Source organism: Oncorhynchus kisutch, linkage group LG28 (genome assembly GCF_002021735.2).
Source record: "Oncorhynchus kisutch isolate 150728-3 linkage group LG28, Okis_V2, whole genome shotgun sequence".
Taxonomy (NCBI): Eukaryota; Metazoa; Chordata; class Actinopteri; order Salmoniformes; family Salmonidae; genus Oncorhynchus; species Oncorhynchus kisutch.
In genome coordinates this window covers 38,563,271-38,585,755 of record NC_034201.2, presented here as the reverse complement: position 1 = coordinate 38,585,755, position 22,485 = coordinate 38,563,271, and the positions used below count along the sequence as shown (strand labels likewise).

General features: G+C 44.0%; 1 protein-coding gene across 12 annotated transcripts in view; it reads left to right on the top strand.

The window, feature by feature from the left end:
* The window catches only part of LOC109873379 (folliculin-interacting protein 1), a 56,078-nt gene that overhangs the window by 6,619 nt on the left and 26,974 nt on the right, over nucleotides 1–22,485 (top strand). For 11 of the 12 annotated variants that reach the window (XM_031807711.1, XM_031807700.1, XM_031807701.1 and 8 more), the window contains 4 exons: nucleotides 45–666; nucleotides 14,846–14,975; nucleotides 20,638–20,781; nucleotides 21,015–21,115. In XM_031807711.1, the coding sequence (XP_031663571.1) occupies nucleotides 578–666; nucleotides 14,846–14,975; nucleotides 20,638–20,781; nucleotides 21,015–21,115 (464 nt within the window). In that variant the 5' untranslated portion in view covers nucleotides 45–577. The remainder of the gene's footprint in view (nucleotides 1–44; nucleotides 667–14,845; nucleotides 14,976–20,637; nucleotides 20,782–21,014; nucleotides 21,116–22,485) is intronic. The other variant, XM_031807710.1, reaches the window with a different exon arrangement.

The window sequence follows — 22,485 nt, the reverse complement described above, 5'->3', positions numbered from 1 at the left end:
TAAGCATTAATCTCACAATACCCATTTTATTCATTCTCTTTTAGGACACTTCTGATCCCTAAAACTTTTCACAGTCCATGGACAGACAGGTTGTTGTGGTTAAAAAAATATATTTAAAAAATGAAATTCTGTTGCTGTAATATATAATGTAGATAATGTAATTTTAAAAAATTTAATTAACATAATAAATTGATAAAATTACAGTTCTGCTGTATTTGAGCTTATTATTTGACTAAACTTGTGAAATATATCTCAGGCATAGAATTGGACTGTGATGTATACAAATTATTTATGTTTTAGGTGTTGAATTTACATTTTTATTTGGTGTCTTGTGTTCGAACTTTCAGCCAAAACATAAACAGAGTGATTATTTTGACCACGTGGTGTTTGGCTAAAAATATCATCCAATCAAGTGTTTTCGAGAAGGAGCAGTGGATCGTCGTCCAATCAGAAAACTGTAGTGGGTTTCCAAGCAGTTCGTGTGACTAATGCCTGTCATATGACTCTGCCACAAATGGGGTTAGTTTTAAGGAACTAAGGCTGTGCTTGGATTTGGAAGAAAGCGAGACTTTCTAAAATGCCTCCAACTCTTTTTCAGAAACTTTTTAATAAAAGAAATTCAATTTCGCCGCCCCCAAGATGCAACAAAGAGGACCCCGCGTTCAGGTTTGTGCGCATGCTATCTACATTAAACTGCAAGCTATAGCTAACGTTAGCTGGCTACTAAACGTTAGTTGAGCAGCTCATTCTCTTGTGCAAGTGGAGCATTAGTTCGGAGTATTGGGTATTAAGATACAGTTATGCAATCCGTAATATGCAACGTGTTTTAACCACCTACCGTTCTGATAACGACAGCTGTAAAATGACCTTAATTATTGCCACCTGCTAATTAAGTTAGCTAACCCAAGCCAATCACATCGTGAAATAGCTTGAGAAAGACTGGGTCTTTGTAGAAAATATGGCAATGCCTCTACTGTTTTGTTGGAAATTACTTGAATCTAATGGTAATATTTTGTGTTGTGCTGGACAGGGTTTCTTTGTCGCGTTTTTACTTGCAGTGAAATACATTATCGGAATTATGTTTAATATCAGTGTACACAAACAACAAGAATGCATAACTAGCTAGCTACAATTCAAGATTATTATCATCACTTGGTGCCAAGTACAACGTGCACGCATGCTACTGTACCCAGTCGCAAGCACAGTAGCCCTGTACGTGCAACGGTGCACGTGACTGTTCAATGGGCCTCTGACAACTAGATGGATGGTTAACTGATGTTGCGCTGTGAAGGCTCTGTAAATACTGTAGTTGTGCTATACTTTCTCTGATTACCATGCAATTACAAAGCATTGGTGGCATTGATCTTCTGTTACTGCGCATTGGGAAATACTTTTTTATAAATTCTTAAATACTGCCATGTCATTTTTTGGGATGTCATCTATGTCATTCCAAAATATTGAATGTTTGTGAATTATAGGCCTATAATTTAAATGTGAGGAAAAATGTCAGTTGGATTCTATTTGTGTTGCTCATGAGACCCCCGATGCTAAGTACCCTCACCTATATGTGTCAACCACATTCTACAGCCAAAAATATGTCTTGTCTGCGATAAAGTGCATTTTGCCCTTTGACTTCACTTGGGGCATGGCTTACTATTCCCTTTCTGGCTCACACGACAGTACATTTCTTTGGCACACAGGCTTCTTTTATCAGACATGCAGGACTGACAGGCAGGAGTTCACTGCAACACTCACTCCAGCACAGGTCTGAAGAAGCAACACTTTGAGCCTTAAGATTTTGTGAATTACCGTTCTGAGCAAACTTCTGAGCAAACATGCTTGGGAGTGAGATGTCACTGTGCCGCCTACTTCTCAACGGCTCTTCTCTAAACCCATAGTCATGTATCAATCTGAGACAAGTAAGGAAAAGTTCATGTTAAGGAGTCTCTGTTGGACTGGGCCTGGAACAGCACTGCCACATCAATGCACTGTCCCTCCCTAAGAATACCAGGCAGGGCAGCAGGTTGGCTGACCCTCTAAGGAAAACCTAAACAGCGCTCATATTTCCTTGGCTATGAGTGACCCAAGAGCAGCATACTGTACATTGCTGAGAGGTCCCACCCAGGGGCTTTGTTTGCTCCCCTGCCTGCCCCTGTTGCAAACAAACTTCCTTCCTGTACCACAGCACAGCCTGAAGTGTGGACTTAACACACTGCTCCTTCCCCAGCCAGATAACTGTAGATTGTAAATGCCAAACTGATATTTTCAATAATTTCTGTTTGTCTATTAAGCCTTTAGCTATAGTAGTGAAATTGGTTGAGAGAGGAGAAATCTATGCTCAAGTTCCTTCTCCTGGCCCTCTGCACATAGTTTCAAAACAGTGTGTGTGTCATGTGAGGGATCATCAATCATAATGTCTGCCAGAGTATCACATGTCTGTATTCCCCAGTCAGTCACAATCTATAAAAGTAACTGCCAGGTTAGATGAGGGAAAGTTATTGCCTTTTTATTCCCAATGTCCTCCTTCCCCTGTTTTGAGTGATGGTTTGGCTACCTTGTATTTAAAAAAATAAAATAATAATATGAGTTTGGCTAGTGAGGTGTGTTGCATCTCAGCAGACAGCTTGTCGACATGTTCTTCCTATACAGGCTATTTTAAGTGGCCCGGAGTTCTCAGAACAGCAGTCATGGTAAAGATATATATATTTTTCTCCAGCCCCATCCCTTAATGGAAAACTCCACCCAATCTTTTGGTATCAATTTCATTAGTCCATTGTTGACACAATCCCAAAATGTTTTGCTGGTCAGCAATCAAGTTTCCAAGATATGTAACTTTCAAAATAAAGAAGTCATCCCGTACTTTGCATTTTGCATAATATGATGCTGCATTTTGTGTCATATGATGCAAATTGCATCATGCAAGGATTTCTGTATTTTTAAAGTTGCATATCATGAAAACTTGATTGCTGACAAGCAAACCATTTTGGAACTGTGTCAATGGGCAAACAAACACCAATGTATACTTTTTAACTTAGGGCTGTCTTGTTCAACAAAGTTGTCAGTTCTTTTGACCAATTGTTCGGTCAAAATGTCTGACCACGTATTTCTCAATATAGACATAAAAAAAAAAAAATCAACTAGATGCATTGTCTGATGCTTTAAACTTACGGTGTGAAATAAGACAAATGCCTCAAGGGGGCGCAAGAGGTCTAGACCCAACTATTGTCCTGCTGACTTTCGCAGATTCTGCCATTACTCTCCTGAAGTTGCCGGTAATAGGCTACATGAGGAGTCGGCAACCTTTCTCATGCGGAATGCCAATTTATCTTATTTCTACCGATCTGCTCTCCACTTATGGTTTTCATATACACATTTTCTTGAAACAGTTTAATTTATAATGTCTTCATATCTCAACCATTGTCATGTGATTAATCAAAATTATATCTAAATGAAAATGATACAAACCTAAAATGACTTCTATTGCCAACTATGTAAAAAAAAATATAGCCTACATAAAGCCAACAAATAAGAACATTGCAGCCTGCCGGTAGAAAATATCCTGATTTAAAAAATAAAAAAAAATAACATTGGCTACACATGGCCTCTCTGCAACCAACTTGAAACATTGTATCAACTTGGGTCCAGCCAAAGCTTGTGCTTTGCTAGCAACATTGTATAAAATATTCTGGGCCCAGAGTTTCCTGAGCTCAGGACAGACACAGCTGTAGGCTATTTGCGCAAGGGATAAGAAGCTGTGCTTGACTTGGGCAGGAGCTCACCAGAGCTGAGTACCGGCACCTCAAATGTTCTACTGCTTGAGCTCCTGTTCCTTTTAAAATGATATTTGCTCAAAAGTGTTGTGGTGCTCCTGCACCTAAATAGAAACAGTACCAGCACCCAAAATGAGTACCGGAACATATTTCAGTCCAAGTCAAGCACTGATGAAAGTAATCAGGCCGGCCTATTTTATGACGTTTCCACTGGATCAGAGAATGACTTTTCACCTTTCACACTGAGTGTACCAGTCAAAGGTTTGGACACCAACTCATTCCAGGGTTTTTATTTTTTACTATTTTATAGTATCTTTATACGAGATGTGGGGATGCTTTGCTGGTGACACTGTTGGTGATTTATTTAGAATTCAAGGCACACTTAACCGGCATGGCTACCACAGCATTCTGCAGCGATACGCCGTCCCATCAGGTTTGCGTTTAGTGGGACTATCATTTGTTTTTCAACAGGACAATGACCCAACACACCCCCAGACTGTGTAAGGGCTATTTGACTAAGGAGGAGAGTGATGGAGTGCTTCATCAGATTACCTGGCCTCCACAATCACCTGATCTCAACCCAATTGAGATGGTTTGGGATGAGTTGGACTGCAGAGTGAAGGAAAAGCAGCCAACAAGTGCTCAGCATATGTGGGAACTCCCTTCAAGGTTGTTGTAAAAGCATTCCAGGTGAAGCTGGTTGACAGAGTTCCAAGAGTGTGCAAAGCTGTCATCAAGGCAAAGGGTGGCTACATTGAAGAATCTGAAACTTTGATTTGTTTCTTTTTTAGTTACTGCATGATTCCATATGTTATATAATAGTTTTGATGTCTAAACCATTATTCTACGAATATAATAGAAAAGGTCAAATTAAAGAAAAATCCATGAGTAGTAGGTGTTCTAAAACTTTTGACTGGTACTGTCTGTGTTTTAGTTGAGCAGTAATACAAAATAAATAACAATTGACCAGTCGACGAATTGGGGTCAGCCCTACTACCTTTACTAAAACAGGAGGGGAGACACTTTGTTACTACTGCAGACTGCCCCTTGAATTAAAATACTAGCCTATTCATCAGCCTATTTGTGTGAGATTTAGGCTATCAAATGTACAGTTGTTTGACCTATTAGGCATATTTCTGGAACTCTTCCATGCTGTTAGTTAGCAGCACAATCAGGGTTTCTTCATAAACTACATCCAAAGCCTTTGAAAACCAGTTTTTTGTTTTCTTCTTGATTTTAATCTAACTCTCTTAATTCCAATTTTGGTTTTAATACTAACTTTGCCAGAAACCCTGTTCGCTGTATCCCAGAATTGTCAATCAGAGGTTGTGTCTCAAAGGGCACCATATTCCCTATATAGGCTTGTGCAATACTTTTGACTAGAGTTATATTGGCCCTTGCTTTGACTGTGGTCTCTAAATGGATCTAAGCTAGTATGCACAAAGAGCTTTCTGATTTTGCACATACTGTCTGTTACTTTGCCTAACATTCATATGTAGCTATTGAATTATTATTACTAGGCTAACAATATCCATTGTTGATCAATTATTATGTTACTTTTATCACAGCTAATACAGTTTTTGCATAATAGGGCCATGGTACTGGCAGTGTCCTTTTGGTGTAGTGTTGCAGGGTGTGGTCCATTACAGCATGATTCAGATTATGAATCCTGTTTGATGTTACACTCCATAGACTGATATGAAAAGTTAAAGGCCTCTCAGAATGTAATATAGCCCTACCCTACTTCGGAGAGACTCCCATATCATAGACGGTGTGAGGTGGCAGTGTTATCTTTAGATAGACACAGTGCTGAATTTATGGGATTATCAAATCTAACCAGAAAGTGTTCTATTACACTGGTTCCATCCCAAATGGCACCCTATTCCCTTTATAGTGCACTACTTTTGACCAGGGCCTATAGAGCCCTGGTCAAAAGTAGGGCACTATAAAGAGAATAGGGTGCCATTTGGGATGGAACCACAGTCGTCTGAATGCCTACTTTCTTTCTCAGCGATTGAGACTGTCAGTATTGTAGGAGCTTTTATGCAGCATTTCCAATGAGGATTCACACCAGTGTTTTACCCAAAAGAGTGACTTTTCCATCTACGCAAGCCGGCACCCATGTCTCAATGGTCAATGGTTCCAGTGGATCTGCTCTAACTTAGAGCCAAGGCATGGCCACTGGTACCTCTTCAGCTTTCATTGACATGACAATGGATAACTGTGAACTTTAACACCTTCCCACAAAGCAACAGTCCTGAATGATGCAGATGTTGTTGATCTGCTCGGCACAAGTCTTTAGTGTCTTGAAAATAACTAGAGCTGCGAAGATAAACCGAAAATGACCTACAACGACATTGCCCTTCTCTTTTGCTTAGGTCGGTAATTTTTGCAGATTCCTGCAGATAAAATAAATAGTAAAAAATGCAGTTGTGGGACAAAGACGGTTTTAATTACCAGGTAAAACAGAAAACCAGCAGGCTCCTTCGGCCCTTGTAGGGCAGGGGTTTCAAACTCATTCCATGGAAGGCCTAGTGCCTGCTGGTTTAGTTTTTTCCTTTCATTTAAGACCTAGACAACCAGGTGAGGGGAGTTCTTTACTAATCAGTGACCTTAATTCATCAATCAAGTTCAAAGGAGGAGTGAACCTGCAGACACTCGTCCCTCTGTGGAATGAGTTTGACAAGAGTTAAATGTCCCTTGCCTATGCACAATGATGTCGGCAAATTCATCTCTGGAGAGTCAGAAGTAAATCTGATCATTCTGGATCCTATTTTGACAGGTTGCACATCAAAATATAAATCATGCATTCCCTGGATATATTAGCTTGTTTAATCATAGGCTGTACCGTCTGTTGTCTGTCTTGGCACAAAGATGTCTCTTTACACGAACTGTCCTTAAAAAATGGTTTATCCTTAATGAGCAAAATAGTTAACCATTTATTCACGTTACTTGAATAAAATATTTCAGTTGTGTATATTACATTAGTTTTATTTGATGACTATTTAATTTCAAGGCATCTCATCATAGAGCTGCTGTCTGACAAAATTACTATTTTAGTAGTTCTTCAAAGAAAATAAGGCATACTTTTATGATCGCTGTGTGCCTACTATCAATCACTTAGATCATTTATTTTCAGGTAGAGATACCTCTTGATCATGCATTCTTCTGTCTCTGTCCGTGTCTGTCCCACACTAACATAACGTAGCAGGCATTAACGAAACACACATACATTCTTCTGTCTCTGTCCGTGTCTGTCCCACACTAACATAACGTAGCAGGCATTAAAGAAACACACATACATTCTTCTGTCCGTGTCTGTCCCACACTAACATAACGTAGCAGGCATTAACGAAACACACATACATTCTTCTGTCCGTGTCTGTCCCACACTAACATAACGTAGCAGGCATTAACGAAACACACATACATTCTTCTGTCTCTGTCCGTGTCTGTCCCACACTAACATAACGTAGCAGGCATTAAAGAAACACACATACATTCTTCTGTCCGTGTCTGTCCCACACTAACATAACGTAGCAGGCATTAACGAAACACACATACATTCTTCTGTCCGTGTCTGTCCCACACTAACATAACGTAGCAGGCATTAACGAAACACACATACATTCTTCTGTCTCTGTCCGTGTCTGTCCCACACTAACATAACGTAGCAGGCGTTAAAGAAACACACATACCGGACAAGTAGGTGCGCAGTGGATTATGTTCATTGTAGTTAATGACCATGTTTTCTGCGCTAAACTTTGTATAATATTGGCCTGTTGGAAACTACAACTCCTAACTACATCGCACAGTTCGGGCTTGATCTGATTTATCTCTAGAAAAAAATGGCGCATTGAGTTCAGAGAAAAAAACTGAACGAAATGGAATTCAAATAATTGATCCGACATTGGTCAATTAGTTGAAGGCAGCACTGTAACATAGAATAACTTTATTTTCCCAGAGAGAATGTTAGTTTGGCAAGTGTAATAAGATTCAAAAACACTGGAGGCTGGTGGCACCTTAATTGGGGAGGGCGGGATCATGGTGATGGCTGGAGCGGAATAAGTGGAATGGTATCAACTACATCAAACACATGGCTTCCATGTTTTCTGTTCCATTTGCTCTGTTCCATCCATTATTATGAGCCGTCCTTTCCTCTGCAGCCTCCACTGGTGTAAAGTAAACGCATTACACAACATACACACTCACAAAGGAGCATGATCCACTCAGTCATAGACACACAGACCTTGGGTTTATGATTTCCTCTGGATTCCTATCCGTTGAACCATCAGTGGTTGAACATGGTTGGCCTGGAGATGTGATGTCATCCACACACACTCATGGATCATGTGACTCATTAGATCATGTGAGTGTGGAATGCAGAAGTGAGTGCTCACCTGGCTGAAACCAAGGAGACACAACAGGTTGTCGGTCAGGTGTCTGTGAGCCAGCTAAGGTAGGGCCGTTGAAAGAAAAGATTTAGTAGTATCTAGTCATTCCTGTTGTCAAAGAAAGTAAACAGACGCTGATTTGAACATTTGAAGCCTGTGTGTTTAGCATCTTCTGGCTTCTCTGGGGTTGTGAGAGAATGGAGAGAGGATTCCCACTTCTTCCAGTGCCCTCTGACCCCTGCCCCAGAGACAGGGGTTTCACATCTTGACACTCTTCGAGGGGTCACACAGACACACACACTCGGAATGGGGTGAGTGAGGTAAAAGGCCCTGACTATTTAATTTGTAGTAGGGGTCAGTGTTGTTAATGTACCACAATACTCTACCAACAAGACCAAAACAATACCACAACAAAGAAACAGGTGTATTTTCCATAGTCACAGAATGGTACTTGAACTCAGCTACTGCTCTGTTTAATCATTGGGCATCTTTTGATTTCAATATCGTTACATTTGATTTTTTTAAGACAACCATTTATTAATTAATCAATTATACAATTGTACAGCCAATGTGACTTTTACCAATCTAACTACAAAACAACAATGCTAGTGGTTTATTTGAATGGTAAATCTCTTGATAAACTGGATAAGTTAATACAGGTGGATGCATATTATTCAATAGGAGTGCGGTGCATGCATTGAGTTATTGAGCTTGTTTCGGCTAATTTTATGGGGCAACAGATTACAAACAACCCCTTCCATTTAGGACTTATTTTATTGGCAACAGTTAGAAGAATATATAATTTTATTGTACTGATCAACATTTGCATAGAAGCAGTCTCTTCAAACTTGATCCTCTCAATCACGTGAGAAATAATTGACAGAAGTACTGAACGTAGCAAATTCTAGTGCTGAACAGTTGTTTTCATTTTTTATAATGAAAAAGTACCAACGTTTCGGTGTACCGTGCAAAACTAGTAGACTGTGTGTGTTGCCCACAGATCCAGTTACTGTGTTGGAGTGGACAATGACGAGGGGTAAGCAGGTGTACTCTTTCACCCACAAGAAAGCGTGATTAGGCTATTCTAGCCAACCATGTCCCAAAGCAGGGTTTAATTTTCAGCCCAGAGTGTTATAATATAGCCTAGCTGGCTCGGTTCACCAGAATACTGCACTGGAAAAGTACCCGCTGTGGATTCAAAAACGACCCCCACATCAGACATAGAAAAAGTGACACAAGTGTTAGTTTTTGTCTTGAAAGCACCATTATGTTTCATAGGTTGATTATCTATGTCAAATCATAACGTCAATGATCTTCAGGTTGGAAAGTCAGAGCTCCAGAAAGATGCCTGAGTTTCCGACTTGGAATTCAAAATGTTTTTTCCTAGTCGGAGCTTGTTTCCCACCCCGGGTTCCCAGTTATCTTGAACACTCGGAAGTCTGATATTTCCAAGTTCCCAGTTTTGAACGACATAAGTACACAGTCACACAGTGTGTGCCAATGGCCTGAGTAGCTTGTGCCAGTCCGGTGGGAGGGAGGGCTGTTTGAGGTCACAATGAGGAGGACAGATTATTCCCTGTGAAGTCCTCCAGTGGATGCCTCTGCCGGTCTCTTTCTTCAGCTTCAGAGGGGGACAAGACGTCTGCCCAGTGGGCAGTCACAGCGCAAAGATCACCTGACTGTCTCATGTGTGCATTTAGTTCAGTGCTATTCTTAGCCACGCTCTAGGGGAGTGTAGGGGAAAGACTGGCAGACGCACAATGATGCCCAGGTACCCAGTAATATTTACCCAGCTTGATGCTTTTTGTGTGCATAATTGTTGTTGGGTTTTTGTGATACTGTTTTAGGCTTTGACTGTGGTGGATTTGAATGTGGTTAGAATTCCTAACTGGATTTTATTTTCAACTTCACAGAGCACTGCAGAGTGTGTGTTGTGCTTTGATCTACTAGTTGTTCAGCTGCGTTGCTATAGATTTATACAATTGAGGGGGGGACATTACTACTAGAGGAGGCCAATGGCTTGCTGTTATTGAGCCAATGACTATCCATTTTAAACCATGTCTTGGAAGAAGTGTGTGTGTGTGTATTTTTTTTCCAGTGGCCTCTGCTACATTAATATAAGGGAAACACTGGTGTAAATCTGCGGCTGTGTTATGCAATTTAATGTGGTGGAGATTTGGTTCTCTGACGTCTTAGAGTTGCTTCTCTATTTGGAACCAGTGTTTACCGCCTTGTAGTCAAAGGCTGTCTGTCTTCTGGCATTTTTAGGGAGTTTACTTTGGCACTGCAAGGCTCCGGCTCCTCACACATTTCTTATTTGTAGCTCTGATTCATAGACTTGGTGTATAAGGAAATTGTTGTTGTTATTACAAAGGCTAAATAGTAGTACATTTCAAACAATCACAAACTAGGGAGAGATAGAGGAACACTTGTATGCTTTGAGAGATGGCTACTACAAGGAAATGAATATGTTGTTTATACAGTAGGCCTTTTGTGTAGGCTCTTTTTATAGGCTCAGTCCTAATTGAGGTCAGTACTGCTGTATGTAACAGTCTTGTAGTCATGCGCTGATGCTTTTATGAATGGCTCTGCTGATGTCTGACTGTCACAGGGTCTGTTTCCTTGTTTCTCTCTCGGTCTCTGTCTCTCTGTCCCTAGTTAAATGATACAAAGTTCCTAGACTGCTCCACTTTCTCGTCTACTGTCTACTGTTCTGATAAGATAGAGGGCTGATTTGACTCAATTGAGTATCCTAGCTGCAGAAATGATTTGCAAAGCTCGTTTTGTATGTTTTGTTTTTGTGGTCTGTTCTGTTTGTTAAGCTGAATCGTATTACTTCCTAGGTTATATGAGAAGATGGTTATTAAAGCAGCATGCTGAGCAGTAATAATGTGCTCCTGAAACATTGACAGGGGCTCTAGGCTGGCGGGACTGTCATTGGATCCCATAATGTAGGCTGTACAGTATTTACGTCACACTGCCTAGAACTCTAGGCCATAGTGAGACTAGTTGGATATGAATAGCCTAATGTGTGTTGGTGACAATTCTGTTCTTCACCCGTCAGTGAATACCTCATGCATGCCTCAGAGCGGACATCATTGATGACTTAGTTGTCTGGGGGGGAATAGGTTTCTGAACAGATGGAGCTGTGGAAAACCTGGGCTGTCTCAGGGTGCATCCCAAATCGGAACCCCAGAGCAGAGGTCAAAAGTAGTGCACTATATAGGGAATAGGGTGCCATTTGGGATGAAGGCAGAGTGTTCTCTACAATTGGGATGGGAATATTCTTGGCGTGCCTTTTAAAATGCTGATTCATCCCAGGGTAGGCCTCACGGGAGGCTGGAAATCTGACGTCCTTTACTGAGTCCAAGGATGATGACTATGATGTACCATCATTTGCTTTCTAGCCTTAATTTCTTGAATCTTGTTTTTCGTTTACCTCTTCGATCAGTGCTATCATTGAGTGAAGGTTTGATGATGGGCACGTAGAGGGGACATTGAACCCAGATAATTGTGAGGACCCTGACACATAATTCAATCCACATTATATACAGCCATTATGTGTTAGGCTAATGTGATACCAATTATCAAACATTTTGAAATTAGCAATCAGCAATGGAGAATTTGATTAAAAGTTCCTTTCTCAATCAATCAAATGTATTTAGAAAAAAAACGTTTTACATCAGCAGATGTCACAAAGTGCTTATGCAGAAACCCAGCCTAAAACCCCAAAGAGCAAGCGATGTAGGTGCATGGTGGCTAGGAAAAACTCCCAAGAAAGGCAGGAACCTAGGAAGAAACCTAGAGTGGCACCAGGCTCTGAGGGGTGCCTGGTGGAGATTATAACAGTACATGACCATTTAAGGCTAGATCATTCTTCAAGATGTTCAAACGCTCATAGATGACCAGCAGTGTCAAATAATAGTCACAGTGGTTATGAAGGGTGCAACAGGTCAGCACCTCAGGAGTAAATGTCAGTTGGCTTTTCATAGCCAAGCATTTAGAGGTCGAGACAGCAGGTGCGGTAGAGCGAGAGAGGGTCGAGACAGCAGGTCCGGGATAAGGTAGCAGGCCCGGTGAACAGGAACTTTATCAACAGTACGAGCAGGTGGACTGAGGACTGGGACAGCCAGGAGTTGCCAGGCCAGGTAGTCCTGAGTCAGGGTCTTAGGGCTCAGGTCCTCTGGGAGGGGAGAGAAAGAGAGAGAGATGGGAGAATTAGAGGGGGCATACTTAAGATCCCACAGGACACCAGATAAGACAGGAGAAAAACACCAGTTAGGACAGACTGCCCCCCCCCCCCCCCCCCCCCAAAAAAAAAGTGAATGGCTAAGCCTTTAGGAATATTGGTAATACTCTACTGTCACCAGTGTTTGGTAAACAGCAGGTCACACAACACACGCTGGTAGCCCTGACCAGTACACATCCCTGGCCAGTACACATCCCTGGCCAGTACACATCCCTGGCCAGTACACATCCCTGGCCAGTACACATCCCTGGCCAGTACACATCCCTGGCCAGTACACATCCCTGGCCAGTACACATCCCTGGCCCTGACAGACCACAGTGACATAGAGACATAAACACATGTAGGCTGTGACTTAGCTGTTCTCACTCCCTCTCAATAGGCTACCCTTCACCCCATCATCCCCCCATAAATGTGAACAGTAGCCTTTAAGAGGTCCCCTTCTCACAGACTCTCCAATAAACAGCTAGAAATAGATATACGCTGCTTCCCATCCCTCAGATTTAGATAAATGCTCCTCTGTCTGGTCCGTCTTTTATGGCCTTCCAAGCCAAACAGGAGGCTGGTGGTGTGGTTGAGGCTGGTGGTGTGGTTGAGGCTGGTGGTGTGGTTGAGGCTGGTGGTGTGGTTGAGGCTGGTGGTGTGGTTGAGGCTGGTGGTGTGGTTGAGGCTGGTGGTGTGGTTGAGGCTGGTGGTGTGGTTGAGGCTGGTGGTGTGGTTGAGGCTGGTGGTGTGGTTGAGGCTGGTGGTGTGGTTGAGGCTGGTGGTGTGGTTGAGGCTGGTGGTGTGGTGGAGGCTGGTGGTGTGGTGGAGGCTGGTGGTGTGGTTGAGGCTGGTGGTGTGGTTGAGGCTGGTGGTGTGGTGGAGGCTGGTGGTGTGGTGGAGGCTGGTGGTGTGGTGGAGGCTGGTGGTGTGGTGGAGGCTGGTGGTGTGGTGGAGGCTGGTGGTGTGGTGGAGGCTGGTGGTGTGGTGGAGGCTGGTGGTGTGGTGGAGGCTGGTGGTGGAGGCTGGTGGTGTGGTGGAGTGAGGCTGGTGGTGTGGTGGAGTGAGGCTGGTGGTGTGGTGGAGGCTGGTGTGTGGCCATAGCCGTCTCTGTTCCCCCCTGTGGTGGAGGCTGGTGTGTGGCCATAGCCGTCTCTGTTCCCCCCTGTGGTGGAGGCTGGTGTGTGGCCATAGCCGTCTCTGTTCCCCCCTGTGGTGGAGGCTGGTGGGTGGCCATAGCCGTCTCTGTCCCCTCCTGTGGTGGAGGCTGGTGGGTGGCCATAGCCGTCTCTGTTCCCTCCTGTGGTGGAGGCTGGTGTGTGGCCATAGCCGTCTCTGTTCCCTCCTGTGGTGGAGGCTGGTGGGTGGCCATAGCCGTCTCTGTCCCCTCCTGTGGTGGAGGCTGGTGGGTGGCCATAGCCGTCTCTGTTCCCTCCTGTGGTGGAGGCTGGTGGGTGACCATAGCCGTCTCTGTTCCCTCCTGTGGTGGAGGCTGGTGGTGTGGTGGAGGCTGGTGGGTGGCCATAGCCGTCTCTGTTCCCTCCTGTGGTGGAGGCTGGTGGGTGGCCATAGCCGTCTCTGTTCCCTCCTGTGGTGGAGGCTGGTGGGTGGCCATAGCCGTCTCTGTTCCCTCCTGTGGTGGAGGCTGGTGGGTGGCCATAGCCGTCTCTGTTCCCTCCTGTGGTGGAGGCTGGTGGGTGGCCATAGCCGTCTCTGTTCCCTCCTGTGGTGGAGGCTGGTGGGTGGCCATAGCCGTCTCTGTTCCCTCCTGTGGTGGAGGCTGGTGGGTGGCCATAGCCGTCTCTGTTCCCTCCTGTGGTGGAGGCTGGTGGGTGGCCATAGCCGTCTCTGTTCCCTCCTGTGGTGGAGGCTGGTGGGTGACCATAGCCATCTCTGTTTCCTCCTGTGGTGGAGGCTGGTGGGTGGCCATAGCCGTCTCTGTCCCCTCCTGTGGTGGAGGCTGGTGGGTGGCCATAGCCATCTCTGTTCCCTCCTGTGGTGGAGGCTGGTGGGTGGCCATAGCCATCTCTGTTCCCTCCTGTGGTGGAGGCTGGTGGGTGACCATAGCTGTCTCTGCTTCCCATCAGGCAGGCGATGGTATGAGGGACGGAATGGCAGCAATGGTACGACTGTTGGCCCTGCCAGGCCCACCGACCCAAAAGGCTGACGGATTAAGACAGCTTTTTAGCCAACTGTCAGTCCATCACTGTCACCTCTCTTTACTTTTTATGATTATTCATACTTTATGTAACCAGACACAGTTTAGTTTGATGGCCTTTGCTACTCTGACTGTGAGGACAGGTCTGACTGGGGAATGTCTGTCTGTACATGCTGCTGATGTTTTCAGACTCCGTTTGCTAGTTTTAGTAGAAGGTCTACATTCATTGTTAGTAGTGCAGGGTGATCATATGCTTCATGCTTGTCTTCTCTCCTCCCTCACTTTCTCTCTCCAGCTGGTCATCCCCACAGCTGGACCCTAGCCAGATCAGATTGATACTGTACCAAGACTGTGAGCGACGGGGGAGAAATGTCCTCTTCGACTCCAGTTCCAAAAAGAGGAGCGCAGAGGAAGCCCCTGCCTCGGTGAGTGACGTGTGTATCTGACTGACAAGAGGTGTTTAATGGGGCAGTACACCACAATGTGGGCGAAATAGGAAACTCTGTCTGAAGCTCCTCCTGTGGCTTTATTAAACAGGGCTTAACCGGGTTGAGCTGGAGCTCTGATCTCAATACGAGTAGCCTCATCCGAGACCCGCCACTGACGTGTAAAGCATTCTCCCAGACTCACATGACCGCAGTCTCTGTGACTGACTGCTGACTGACTCTCTCTCTCACTTCAGCCTTTTTGTCATTGTGCTGTCACGGGTTACTTGCTGCAATCTACTGTGATGTTGACAACGCCCATCTGCTTGACCTGTATCACCCATATGTGTCCAAATAGAATGTGCATATTTACTTTAACCTGTTCTAAATCCTTTTTTTACATGTTTATTATTGTACATGCAATTTGTTTATTGGATAAGGGCCAAAATGAGCCATGCCTGTCTATTCAACAAGTGTGTACTATGTTTGTCATTGCCAACCAATGCATTCTGCTGCATGGTTAAAGGTGAAGTCTGATCCCTAGCACATTATACTTTAATGCCTGATGATATTGTTTCTCCATAGAGAGGGGGAGAGCAAGCCTAGAGAGAGCGGGAGTGAGCTAGAGAGGGGAGAGCAAGCATAGAGAGAGGGGGAGTGAGCTAGAGGGGAGAGCAAGCCTAGAGAGAGAGGAAGTGAGCTAGAGGGGAGAGCAAGCCTAGAGAGGGAGTGAGCTAGAGGGGAGAGCAAGCCTAGAGAGAGAGGAAGTGAGCTAGAGGGGAGAGCAAGCCTAGAGAGAGGGAGTGAGCTAGAGAGGGGAGAGCAAGCCTAGAGAGGGGAGAGCAAGCCTAGAGAGGGGAGAGCAAACCTAGAGAGGGGAGAGCAAGCCTAGAGAGGGGAGAGCAAGCCTAGAGAGGGGAGAGCAAGCCTAGAGAGGGGAGAGCAAGCCTAGAGAGGGGAGAGCAAGCCTAGAGAGGGGAGAGCAAGCCTAGAGAGGGAGTGAGCTAGAGAGGGGAGAGCAAGCCTAGAGAGTGAGTGAGTGAGTGAGTGAGAAGGAAAAAAAAGCCTAGAGAGGGGAGAGCAAGCCTAGAGAGAGAGAGGGAGGGAGTGAGCTAGAGAGGGAGTGAGCTAGAGAGGGAGTGAGCTAGAGAGGGAGTGAGCTAGAGAGGGAGTGAGCTAGAGAGGGAGTGAGCTAGAGAGGGAGTGAGCTAGAGAGGGAGTGAGCTAGAGAGGGAGTGAGCTAGAGAGGGAGTGAGCTAGAGAGGGAGTGAGCTAGAGAGGGAGTGAGCTAGAGAGGGAGTGAGCTAGAGCGGGGTAGGGCTAGAGCTGGGTAGGGCTAGAGCTGGGTAGAGGGAGGTAGGGAGAGCTGGGTAGGGAGAGCTGGGTAGGGAGAGCTGGGTAGAGGGAGGTAGGGAGAGCTGGGTAGAGGGAGGTAGGGAGAGCTGGGTAGAGGGAGGTAGGGAGAGCTGGGTAGAGGGAGGTAGTGGTTGCAATTCCAGCTCACCAGTTCCTTAGGAAGTCCTATGACAGCCATTCACATGTTCCAGCCTTTGTGTTCTCTATCGGGGCAGGCCAGACATTTGTTTGATGCGACCCATTACCGTAGCAAAGAAAGGCACGCAGTCCACAAAAGCATTCCAGTGCAAAATAGGGTGCTATTCTCTGGCACGTCACATGGGGGAAAGCAGATTGGAGTGTATTTTTCATTTGTATGGATTTGTGACTAACGGATAGAATGCTGTATGCTCTGACATCAATCATTTCAAGAGGTAGAGAAAGCCTGTGTAAATACTGTGTGTTGGTTGTGTTTGCTTAGAAATACAAGATAGAGGCCTGTTGTTTTTCCCCGTCACTAACATATGTAGTTTCTTCCAAGCTAGTGCACTCAAAACACAGTGATGTAGGCCTATAACATAAAGCATGAACAGAACAATGTTTTAGTTGCAGTACACTCATATTTTTTTGCGGAAAGATTGTACTGTTACACTCTTGCATTCCTAGTGTATGTATGTAAGAGTACTGTGTGCCCTAAGTACATAGTGCCCTCTGTGCAAAAGATATGCAACTTTAGTGTTGAAAAATCAATAAACGGCTCAAATCCTAGGACAAAGACTATATGCTATTCTTTAAGTGGTAGACTTGACTAAACACTGATTACCTGGCGACTCACCCTGAATTTAATTTAGCTGATCGCTACATACAGTGTATTCAGACCCCTTGACTTTTCCCACAATTTGTAACGTTACAGCCTCATTCTAAAATGGATTAAATACAACTTTTTCCTCAGCAATCTACACACAATACCCCATAATGACAAAGTGATGTATTCAGATCCAAAGAAAAATACCTTATTTACATAAGTATTCCGATTCTTTGCTATGAGACTCGAAGTTGAGCTCAGGTGCATCCTGTTTCCATTGATCATCCTTGAGATGTTTCTACAACTTGATTTGAGTCCACCTGTATTAAATGTAATTGATTGGACATGATTTGGAAAGTCACACACCTGTCTATATAAGCTCCCACAGTTGACAGTGCATGTCAGAGTAAAAACCACGCCATGAGGTCAAAGGAATTGTCCATAGAGCTCCGAGACAGGATTGTGTCGTAGCACAGATCTTGGGAAGGGTACTTAAAAATCTGCAGCATTGAAGGTCCCAAGAACACAGTGGCCTCCATCATTCTTAAATAGAAGAAGCTTGGAACCACCAAGACTCGTCCTAGAGTTAGCCACCTGGCCAAACTCAGTAATCAGGGGAGAAGGAACTTGGTCAGGGAGGTGACCAAGAACCCAATGGTCACTCTGACAGAATTCTAGAGTTCCTCCGTGGAGATAGGAGAACCTTCCAGAAGGACAACAATCTCTGCAGCACTCCACCAATCAGGCCTATTTATGGTAGAGTGGCCAGACTGAAGCCAATCTTTGGTAAAAAGGCACATGGCAGCCCTTTTGGAATTTGCCAAAAGGCACCTAAAGACTCTGACTATGAGAAACAATATTATCTGGTCTGATGAAACCTGGCACCATCCCTATGGTGAAGCATAGTGGTGGCAGAATCATGCTGTGGGGATATTTTTCAGCTGCAGGGACTGGGAGACTCGTCAGGATCGAGGGAAAGATGACGGAGCAAAATACAGAGATCCTTGATGAAAACCTGCTCCAGAGCGCTCAGGACCTCAGACTGGGACGAAGGTTCACCTTCCAACAGGACAACAACCCTAAACCCACAGCCAAGTGTCGTGTCTTTGCCTATGCCGGATTAAGTGATATGACATGCTTTTCTATAAAAAATAATTTCTCTAATTAATATTACCTGATTAAACTAATCAGGTAGATAATTAACTAGAAAGTCGGGTCACCACGAAAAAGTGTTTTATAGAGCTGTTACCTTCCGAATAAACTCTTAAAGACCTAGTAATCTTTTACATCAATAGCAGTCAATATTAATCGTCACCTTATTTCAGTCTCATCTGAACATCATATAATTATTGGTTATCTTCACGAACCCTGGCTAACAAGTTGAATCAGCAATACAAACTTTGGTTTAATTATTTATTTACTAAATACCTAAATAATCACACAGAATGGATATTATGTCAAACAGAAAATGTCCCTGGTGGACGGAGCCGACATGACGGCTGGTTACACAAAGGAAAGGGGGTTGGGTTTGAGTGACAGAGCGGGAAGATTGAGGAACAAAGGGAGAAGCTATCCTATCGTAAATACAGTATCTTATGCATTCTAAATTACCGCCCATTTGAAAAAGGAGAATGCAATAAATATTTACTCTGAGCTGTGCTTCGGTAGGTTGGTCGTAGATGCTGGCCGTGGTTGCCCAACAGAGATCTTCCTTGTCCTCTGAAGAGTGTCTCTGGTGGTAAACTGGATACTTGGTAGTATCGTGTTGTTTATTAGACAGGTCCTTTCCGAGCCCACGTTTACATCGGCCGCTGACAACTCAACGGCTAGGAGGTATCACTTCTGGAGTGAATAAGAGTTCAAAGTTCATACCAAGTTGCCATACTTTTAGCTCATGCTATGTTCTGGCTGGTATCGTCAAAATTCATCCTTCCGGCGTGTATAGGTTGTCACTTTCACATTGAAATTCGATGCTAATTTCGTTAGGTCCTTGTCGTTCATCCAGAGCTCACGCTGAGGTTGGCTTAGTTCTTTAGGTGGTCTTTGTCCTTTCAGCTCGGGGACCGAAAGTCCTCACGTCCCTGGAACAGCTTATTATCTGAACACTTTCAACATAGGACTGTCGCCCTAATGTCATCGGAGCAGAAAGTTATATTTTCGTTAAGGGCTTATATAGTGGAGAGAGAGAAGGGTGTGTTTCATAGTTTATAACCAATGTCTCTCCACAGGGGCGGGCCACTGATTGAGCAGAGCTTTAACCTTATGAAAACCCAATTCTCTCATTTGGAAGCTAAAATACATTTAATCTTTTCACAAATAGTTTCATATTTAAACATTTAAATTGCACAACAATTCCATGTGAATCTGATAACTATAATGTGTAGACTTTCCAAGATACAGTTTGTCATCCTATCATTAATAAGAATGTGAATGTCTCAGATGACAACCAAACTGACATATTCATTACGTACCAACGCATATTTTCAACTGGTTGAATTACCGAAATATGGTTCCTTTCCCCCCACCTTCCCAGACTTTATATGTTTAACAAAGGCTCTTCAAGAGTCCTTCTGTAGAGTCAAGAGAAGGGAAGGGAGAAAGGTATTTATGGGGGGGTCATAAACCTACCCCCAGGCCAACGTCATGACGCAAGACAACGCAGGAGTGACTTAGGGACAAGTCACTGAATGTCCTTGAGTTGCCCAGCCAGAGCCCGGACTTGAACCCGATCGAACATCTCTGGAGAGACCTGAAAATAGCTGTGCATCGACACTCCCCATCCAACCTGACAGAGCTTGAGAGCTTCTGCAGGGAAGAATGGGAGAAACTCCCTGAATACAGTTGTGCCAAGCTTGTAGTGTCATACCCAAGAAGATTCAAAGCTGTAATTGCTGCCAAAGGTGCTTCAACAAAGTACTGAGTAAAGAGTCTGAATACTTTTGTAAAGGTGATATTTCCATTTATTATTTTATAAATTAGCAACATTTTCTAAAAACCTGTTTTTGCTTTTTCATTATAGGGTATTGTGTGTAGATTTGACACAAATGTCATCAATTTTAGAATAATACCAACTTACCAAAATGTGTAAAAAGTCACGGGTGTCTGAATACTTTCTGAATGCACGTACATTCAGTCTGAAACTGGCATCCTAGAAGTCGTTTGTGTGACTTCAAAATGATGAGCGTTGTATACAAAACAAATGAATCAACGGTTGGATCGTCTCTAACGAATCAGAGTATCAAAGTTGATAACACCATCATGTAGGCCGGTTCTGGCCCAACCCATCGGTTTATGGGACCAATCAGAATGTGTTCGCGTTCTAGAACTCCTCGGGGAGTGAGGCAAATCCAGACTCATCGTGGAGATGAAACGTCACTTTTGCCAGAGCGATGTAAATGGGTAGCCAGTCAAAAACACACTCGTACCAACATCTCAAATATTGAAACTAGAGAAACTCCTTTGCTAGAACCAGGGCCTTATTCTACATATGTGAATGTGTTATTTGTGTGGTTTTCCCCACAGCAGAAGATGTGCAGTAGCGAGGCCCAGGTGAAGATGTATGGGAAGTGCTGCCAGCTGAGGCCTACAGGGGGCAGCTCCAACTCTCTGGACAGTTCCTGTGCTGCCGAGGCCCGGGAACCCAGGGAACAAGGGCTGCGCTTCCAGGTGAGAACATACTGTGTGATAGCCAGAGGGTGCACTTGACCCAAAGCCTGTTTTTAGAATGGGAAGTTCCATTGATAGGAGACGAGCTCTCCAGTTCATCTCTATGGGTGAGAACAGTCCCTTTATCATGATCAAACGACCCTCAAACCCTATTATGTCGGTCCCGTTCCACCTTCTTTACCCTCTCTGTTCTCCACCTCCTTTCCCCTCTCTCCTCCTCTCCTGTCTCTCAGGGGTTGCGGTGTTCCTCTGATGCCAACATGTTGGGGGAGATGATGTTTGGCTCGGTGGCCATGAGCTACAAGGGCTCCACACTCAAGATCCACCAGATACGGTGAGATCCAGGGAACAAGAGGGGGAGTGAAGTCAGTTAGGCAGTCTGTCAGGATTTCCATTAGCCACTAATAGACGTTTTTTTTGGGGGGGGGAATAATATGAATAGCCGATTTTAAATAAAATTGTCGCTGACCAATTTTCCAGGAGAAGAAAAAATTATCCCATTGCAAAATAATGCATTTGAGCCTGTTGGTAGATTGAAATACCAGTGGATGTAGTGGGAGAGCTGTTTCTACAGCTCATCAAACAGCTGTTTGTTGCTGCTGGAGTGAAACGTGTGCTTTTTACAAGCACAATCATTGCGCAACAATTCTAAATACAATCACATGTTAAAAACAATGGCCACAATTAAAAATAGCTTCTGTTTGTATTTCTCAACTGGTAATTGAATCGTGCTTCCCAATCACCATTCAAGTACATAGGCAACGTAGGCAGGCTTCAGCGAGTCATACACCACTTTACAATGAGCTGGAGGCAGTATGCATTGTGAAAACGTATCCTTAATGGTTTGTAACCTGAACGTTTCACTACATATTATGCCTTTAAAGTAGCCGAACCAAAATCCAACCAAACGTGTAGGCAATCATTTTATAAAGACTTCCGTATGCCATTGAAACCCTGTTCTATTGTTTTTCAAATAATTGTTTTTTCATTGTCCAGTAACCAAAGGCACAAATCTAGTCATTATCAACCCATGCTAGTTGTTGCATCTTTAATACTCCCCTCTTTCTAAATTTGAAATGGATATTTTCATCTGTTTGATGAAACCGCTCGCGTGTGTGGTGTGCTTTTGACAAGTGTTTTCCCGCTAAATGCATTATGGAACAAACATTCAGAATTGTAAGTTAAACGTTCTGATCTGTTGCATGAGCCTCATTGCTTTGTAATGTTTTTTGGGATGTATCCAGGCCTACTGGTTGTATGAATTTGGGATCTATCGTCCCACAACTGTCCCAAAGTCTGTTTGGAGGCTTTTTCTTTCTCGCACAGAACGACAAGGTGACCAATAGAATAGGTCAACTTTTCTGCTATCGGGGAAAGTAGATTGACATAGGCTAGTGAATTAGCTGTTTGTTACTCATCTTGTTGGCTGAAAAAAACGCTGTTGCATCCTTGAATTGAATGTTGACTTGAATCTGAATCATTGAATTAAATGTTAAGATTAATTACCATAAGCTAAATCTGATTTCTGTCATCCTGAGCACCGTGGGTGGACGCCCTAATCAGTTAATGTACCCAATGCATATGGGCCCGGAACATTTCTTCAACGTCCGGTAAAATTATAATGCTGCGGGTCAAATGTCCAGCGTCACATTTTCCTAACATAAACCCTGCAGTCTGTCCCACACAGCACTTTGAAGCAGAGAT